Raw genomic sequence first — 7,273 nt, 5'->3', positions numbered from 1 at the left:
TAATAAACAGGGGGGGCGTTAAGCATCTTTAATACTTTTGTAAGCGATTAAAGGCACAAAGTAGAGCAGCAAGAGAGACTGCCCAAGTGGAATACTTTGTGCTTTATAACCCACAAGTACCCACAGGTAGGTGCAATAATACTCCCCTCGTGCGTTTGTTGGGGTGCAAAACAAAGTTTTGTTCCCTTCTTGGTCTTTGGTACAGGATAAAGGCAGGTCAGCTAGCTGGAAGGTTAGGCCAGGGAGTAGGACTGTTTCTTTTTTTTCACCTACTGATACCTTTCTTTAGGGTTACTTTGAAAAAGAAGATTTGACTGATCAAGCATTGACTTTCAGTCCAAGAAAGAGCGAAGCCAGCTCTTGCCAGGACTGGAGGAAGTCCCTGTTGAGAGCGAACCCTTAGGACCTGAGCTCGTTCTCAGAGTGTCGATTATGTCTAAGCAAGGAGACGACTGCTACTTCTATTTCTATTCCACCTGTAACAAGGTATGTTTGGGCTTCTTTTGCTTTGGGGTTTCTTGTTGAGTTTTTAGGAGAGGAGGGGGCAGAGGGGGAGGGGACATCCAGATTTCTGTTAACTGAATAAGCAGTTAGATTCTGCTTCCAGTTCTGCTAGCATGGATAATTTTTTAGGCTGTACTGTTTTAATTTCCTTTTTGTTGATTTCCTTTTGGTTACAGGGAGACAGCTGTTCCTTCCGCCACTGTGAGGCTGCTCTGGGCAATGAGAGAGTGTGCAGGCTGTGGCGGGAGGGTCGCTGTTTCAGGACTAGCTGCAGGTTCAGACACATGGAAGTCGAAGTGAGTGTTTGCCTAAAGATGTGTTCTCAAACGAAATCCCTGAAAGCATTTTTCCTTGCTGTCGGTAGACTGAATGTGCTTGTACGTGATAGCTTTACTTGCTTTAAAATGATACTGGTTTCTGTTACTTGGAGGGGGGTGGGAGGAATTTGGGGGAAGAAAAATCAATTTCTTAGGTATATCTCAGCAAGACATTTTTGTATTAGGTGCTGACGTTGTTCTGAGGTCTTGGGGTAGCACAGGGTGGGGAGGGAGAAGATGGGAAGGAGATAAGGCTCTGAAAGGTAAATTGAGAGAGATTCAAGCTAGGCAATTTAAGGCATTTTTTCCCTCTGAATAATCCCAGTATTTTGCACGTTGTCTTAGTTTAACCCACCCTGAACTGGTGTGTGAGAGCCGCCCATCTTCTCCAACGGAATGACAGGAAAGCTAGATAATATGTAGTTGTTACAGCTTACGCAAACTTTGTCGATCTGCCCTGAAATGCTTTCAGTGATAACTGCCCTTTGGAATGATGTTTCCGCAGTGCACTGCAATAGCCCTGTCTCTGGCATGACGTGTAACTATGTCTCTTAGCAAATCTCAGGCGAGTGTTACCATGAGCTTTTATTTCTTTCTGTCTTCAGAAAAAACGCAGTGAGATTCCTTGCTACTGGGAGAATCAACCAGCTGGCTGTCAAAAATCCAACTGTGCGTTCCGTCACACGAAAGGACGTTATGTCGACGGACGCTTCTTCCCGCCAAGCAAAAGTGAGTTTCTTGGGTCCTTTTTCTTTCAGCATTAAAGAATTAATTTTGAATATTACTTAGGAGTGGGTACAATGCCGTAGAAGGCATCAGGTAACTGCTCACTGATGAGTGTAGGGAGAAGTGTGCAGTCGCAGGCTCTCAGCTAAACGGACTGTAATTCTGGTATGTAATTTTTTCTTTCATGCTCAGCTTCTCTGTGCTTTGTGTGATCTTTGCACTTCAGGTTGCTTTCCCCTCATTTAATCCTTTCTGGATGGTCGGGTGGCGAGATTAGTGTGTGAAGGGAAGCGGTTGTTCCTGGTGTGTTCGTAGGGGTGGGGAATAGGAAACTCTGAATTCAGTAGCCAGGTGGGTTATGTACCTTATCTACCCTATCTAGACAGTGAGTGCAAGGTTGAGGTGAAAGTTTTACATGGCCAAATGAGAGATGATCCTCGTCTTCCTCTAGCTACACTTCCAAGTCCCCCTGAGTCTGCAGAAGATGCTGTGAAAATGGCTCAGGCGTCACTGCAGCAAAACAAACTTTCTGTCCAGTCAAATCCCTCTCCGCCGCTGAGGGGGGTGATGAAAGCGGAAAACTCTGAAAAGGTCCCAAGTCCTACGCATCCTCCAGTTGTAATCAATGCTGCAGATGATGATGAAGATGGGTACTTTTTACTTCCTGAAGGCATTTCTACTGGAGGTGAATGTATAAATGAGAGAATGCCTGAACTGTGTAGCGTTTAAAGCTACGGACGAGAGTCTGGACTCTTAAATAGTTTTTCCCCGGTATAGCTCTTGCTTATATGAGCTTGTCAAGTCAATATAGCTGTTTAAAAAAAACCCTCCTACAAACAGTTGCTTGTAGTTAGGAATACGAACAGAATGTGAACCGTGGACTGAAACGTCATTGTACGAGCTACATAAGCGTGAAACATCTTGTATAATCCCTGCTCCCTAACTGAATAGGTTTATTTTGGACTTTCAGACCAGCTTTCTGAAGAAGGAGGTGAAACTAAAACAGCTGTCCAGCAACCGGCAACAGAAGCCCCTAGTGGATCGCGGATAATTTCCACTAGGAAATGCAGCGCTAATACAAAGCAAGGTATTCTAGCAGCTGTAGTAGGATGGATTGGAAGGAGAACTTGACGATTAACTCCAAAGCACTATGTTCTAAAAGTACGGTAGAACATAGGGTAGCTGGATGGAGTTAGTTATTTCCATGGGCTCGTTCCTGTCTAATAATGTCGTATGTCCCTTGGGTCAGACAGGTCAACTCCTCCTTGTTGACTTTTGTAAAACAAAATAGAGCCACAGCGTGGAGTTTAAAAGCCTGCAAGTGTGTCCTTTCAAACACTGTGGGAAGCCATGTCTAATGACGGAGGAATCTAATATCATGTAGATGGATTAAAACGCTTAAAAGTGCAGGTTTTACTCTGTAGGATGGGAGGAGGGGTGCCAATTGCTTACCAAAATGCCCATCCGTTCTATGGCTTTTTTTACTTGTGGGGAGTGTTGAGAGGGTTTATTTGGAAGACTTTGGAAGGGTTCTGAGCTGTAAGAAGCTTGAGGAAGCGTGCTCTTCAACATGTGCCTTTAGGCCTCAGCTTCATTAATGATTTTCTGTTTTCAGAGGACAATTTAAATTTTGGAATAAAAACAGTTAAAGAAATCAAATTGAAGAAACTAAAGGAAAAAACAAAAAACCAAGGTGGTGAGTTAATATCCCTTACTTTCTTATCCTTCTGCCTTCTGTTCACCTTCATCCTTTTGTTTTTTTTGTTTTTGTTTTTAAGCTTCTGATACTACCTGGATAGCTGGCTATGCACTGGTGAATACAATTCTTGGCACGAGAAAGGAAATTTTGGGGGGCTGTTGGGTTCAGACTGGGAGGTGTATGCAGCTGAGAGCTGCTTGAGGGACAGACTTCCATGCTTAGTTGCAGGCCTTGAGCTACTTTGGCATGCAGTCTGTTTTCTTAAACTCAAACAGCTGATATTCTAGATTGGAATTCCAAGGGCAAATCAGAGGGAAATTGCTCATTTCTCTTATTTACATGCAGTGGTCATTGTGTGTTTGACAGTAATGGATAACTAATGTCTTTGGTCTTTGTGATAGTTCTTCTGTTTTGGTTGGTTGGTTGGTTGGTTTTTTGTTGGTTTTATTTTTTTCCCTAAACATCCTTATGTTTTGCTTGCTCTGATCAGAAGGTCCTTCAGGAGTTTCTGTTCCTCCGCTCCAATCTCGGGCTGTTCCTGTGCCAGAAAAGGAAATTGTACGGACGGTAGTGAGAACTGTGACTCTGTCTACAAAGCAAGGTAATAGCCAATGCTATTGTTTCCATTTCATGGCTCCTCAACCGAAAGGTTAAGTAATAATTAAGGTAATTCAGACACGTTAGCCTGCTGGTGCTGCCTTTTCTAATTAAAACCCTGCTTTTATGCTTAAAGGCCCTGGTTTGATTGCAAATATTTGGCATTTGTAGGTGCTGAGTTTGTCGTATTGCAATAAAAGATCCAGAAGTGGTTTGTCAATACAAGTGTCCGTATGCAAATAAGGGGATAACTGGAAAACCCGGGGAGTAATGAAAGGGAAGACCTATAGAAGATGGTATTATACAAGTAGCCAATTTCTGAAGCATTGACGAGGCTGACGGTGGCACTTGCGGAGAGTAGCGTGATACGAGTCTGTGTATAAGTGGTGGTGTTCAGATCTGCACAAATTCCTTGGAAAGGCAAAAAACGTGTGGCACTACTACTACTCGTAGTCACTCGTTTCTGTGGTTTGGCTACCAGAAGAGTGTCTTTTGCTGGGACGTGGGCTAGAAGGACAATGCTTTTACTGGCTACTGGTTTGTGTGCACTGAAGAGATTATTCTTTGTTTTAGGGGAGGAGCCTGTGATTCAACTGAACCTTGGCGAGAGGATGGGAAAACGGAAAGCCTCCACAGGTGAGAGCTCTTTGTGAGCCGTTGTTCGGGTGCCCTCATCTAAACGTGAACTATATTTAAGGGTATTTTTGCTGCGTGCATGAGGAAAATACATTTTGGCAGAGATGTGTATTGACGGCAGAAGTGGCAAATTTGGTTAGCAGCTGAAAGACAAATATAAGCAAAGATCCCTGGAAGCATTGAAGTTTGTGGCTGACTGTTCTAAAATCCTCCTCCAGAGAAACGTTCTTAAAGTATTGCTTGCTTTCTCTCTTTCTGAAGCTGGTAAAAGTGTCCTTCCGCTAAAGCGCAACCTTGCTGACAGGCTGGGGAAGAAGACAGAGGTTCTGGATAGTGCTGACAAAGCAGCAAAGAGAGGTACGGCTACTGAGCAGACATCTGGGTTTGATGCACAGATTTTCTGTTTAGGTTTGCTGTTTGTCCTTTCTTCTAACGGTTCTTTTTGCGTGTTGGTTGAGGGCTCGAGGTAGCTCTGAATCCCAGTGAAGTGATGGGTCTCATTTCGAAATGCGAACACCAAATGGAGATTTATGCAGTCTGCCTAACTTTTCCTGTTCTCTCTTGTAGTTCAAGTCCCCAGGTCTCTGAAGGAGAGGCTAGGACTGTCCTCTGAGCAGACCAGTACAGAGACAGATAAGAACTGGCTATTAAGTATGCCTTCACCTTTTTCCTTTCCATGAGCTTTCATACAGCCCTAAAAGTTAATTTAAAAACACCTGCCTGATTCCTCTTGCTCGAGTGCTGAAGCTGTCCTCTTTAGCTGCTGGCTAAATACACTTACCTAGAAGGATTGTGGGACTGTTAAGAGAACCTGTTTGTTGTTTGTTTTTTTTTCCCCCTGAGGCAGAGCAAGACGGTATCAGTTCTCTCTTCCTTTTACTCTAGCCAAACGGAAGGTGTGCCTGAAGCCTTTGGATGGGAAAGCCACCTTCCCCACAAAGCAGCCACTGAAACGTAAGGCAGCCGAGAGTCATCCCTCTGCCGTGGCGGCTGTGAAGCCATTGAGTGCCACTGGTGGCGACGGGAAGGAGCCTTCAGCTAAAAAAGCAGCTGTGGTAAGGACAGCGACTGAGGCAGTAGTGGGTCCCTAGTAAAATTGATGCCCAAGTTGTACCCTCCTCTTGGAGAACAGGTGGAAGACTGAAATGTTCTCCGGGTCTCTGTTCCCTTTTAAATCCAGAAGTGGTCGACAGGACACTTGTAGTACCTTTCTGCTTTTTACGAGGTGAATGGCAGTGTTTACATAACGCTCTGCTACGTCCATTAATGCCGTGTTCTTTAGGAAGACCCAAGGTCGTTAGTAAACTTTAAGGGAATACTAACTTTTCTTCAGGTGTGCCCTGGTTCTGTATTTTGGTTAGGGCTCAGCAATGCCAGAGGAGAAGCAGTGGAGGAAGAATCTGCAAAGCAGTCTTTGACCTGTGTATCATAAAAACCACCTTGCTTCTTCCTAGGCCATTGTTCCGGCTTTGCCAGAGGACAGCCTCCTCTCCGTACGTGGGAGAGAAGAACCCCAAGCCAGGTAACAACTAGAACTTGTTCTTTTTCTTGATCAGTGTGCCTTTCACGTGAAACTGAGTTGTGTTTTTTTCACACGTGGAAACATTAGGGTTTTGAGATAATTCATGCCAAAATCCAGCAGAGGAAAAATTTGTCTGAAAGAATAAGCTTCTAGTAGCTGGCTGGACTGCTTATTCAGATTCTTGTCTGAAAATGCTGCAAGTTGGTACAGCTTTTCAGTGGCTTCTTGGGTTTTCTGAACGCCTGCAGAGGTTGACTTGGTAACCTTTTTGCAGTCAAATTAGTAAAGGTGGCCAAGTACCTCTGGCTACAAAAATGGAACCTTCTTTGCCAGACCCCAGATGCTGTGTCTTCGCGGATAAATCCCCAAACTGCAAAATGTACCTGCTGATACATTGGGCTCTAAAAGCAGCCCCAGGTTAATTGAATAACAATCCCTGTGTAAGGCTGAGGTGTAGGAGGGATTAACTACCGTTTTAAGAGCTGGTTTGCAGAAAACATGTCTCTGCTTAAGGAATGTCATACACTGATTTGCTCTCTTTCTTGTTCTTCCAAGTCCTGTACTGCACCTTGGAAGCCAGGCAGACTCTGTGGCACAGTCAGAGGTCACAAGCTCGACCTCAGCTTCCTCACAAGTAGCGGTAAAGACACACCAGCTGAGCTCCACAGGGGCCTGGGAAGCCCCCTTCTCTGTAGAAGACGACTTTGAGAAGTTTCTTTGGGAAATCTCAGGAGGCAAACAGGAAGACGAAATGGATGTGGACCCAGAGAATGATGAGGATGACTTCTTCATGGAAATTGGTGAACTGATTGATGGCTGAAAATAAAGAAATAAATAAATTGAAACGGATTACTTTGTTGGATACCCAGAGGTGATTCTTTTTCGAGCTGAGGTTTTGCAATGAGTCTTAAAGCACAGGTGAACTGGTAGAAATTGGCAGTATCTGCACTCAGTTGTCCTGAACTTCCCTGCAGGTCAGAGGTGCGGTCTGAATTTGTGACCCTGCAGAAGACAGCTGAGACTGGGGTCTATTGTGTACCCTGCCACCAGGGATCGTTTTCCCTAGCAGCTACCTTTTGAATGATTTTCTTAAATTTTTGAAGAACTTGAGTCTCTTCTCTTCCTACGAGGATTTGTGAAGCTGCAGGGGCCCTCAGGCATTAGCTGCTGGCAGAGGAAAAATTGGTTGTCGGAGTTGATTGTCAATACTTTCTCTTTGGGAGAAAACACTTGCGTGCTTTGATAATCCACTGTGCTGTCTTAGTTCTAGAG

The 7,273-nt window shown here is 44.4% G+C and overlaps 1 protein-coding gene across 1 annotated transcript; it reads left to right on the top strand.

The window, feature by feature from the left end:
* Nucleotides 1–432: 432 nt before the first annotated feature.
* LOC128154236 (zinc finger CCCH domain-containing protein 11A-like) lies at nt 433–6,879 on the top strand. The gene is made up of 13 exons (XM_052814501.1): nt 433–486; nt 681–800; nt 1,427–1,550; nt 1,999–2,217; nt 2,518–2,634; nt 3,163–3,243; nt 3,737–3,847; nt 4,417–4,479; nt 4,741–4,836; nt 5,047–5,084; nt 5,370–5,534; nt 5,934–6,001; nt 6,557–6,879. Exons 1-13 carry the CDS (start codon nt 433–435, stop codon nt 6,819–6,821), a joined length of 1,521 nt encoding a protein of 506 aa, XP_052670461.1. The 3' UTR covers nt 6,822–6,879.
* The last annotated feature ends 394 nt before the right edge of the window (nt 6,880–7,273 follow it).

Source organism: Harpia harpyja, chromosome 19 (assembly GCF_026419915.1).
Source record: "Harpia harpyja isolate bHarHar1 chromosome 19, bHarHar1 primary haplotype, whole genome shotgun sequence".
NCBI lineage: Eukaryota > Metazoa > Chordata > Aves > Accipitriformes > Accipitridae > Harpia > Harpia harpyja.
This window is presented reverse-complemented; position numbering and strand designations above follow the sequence as displayed.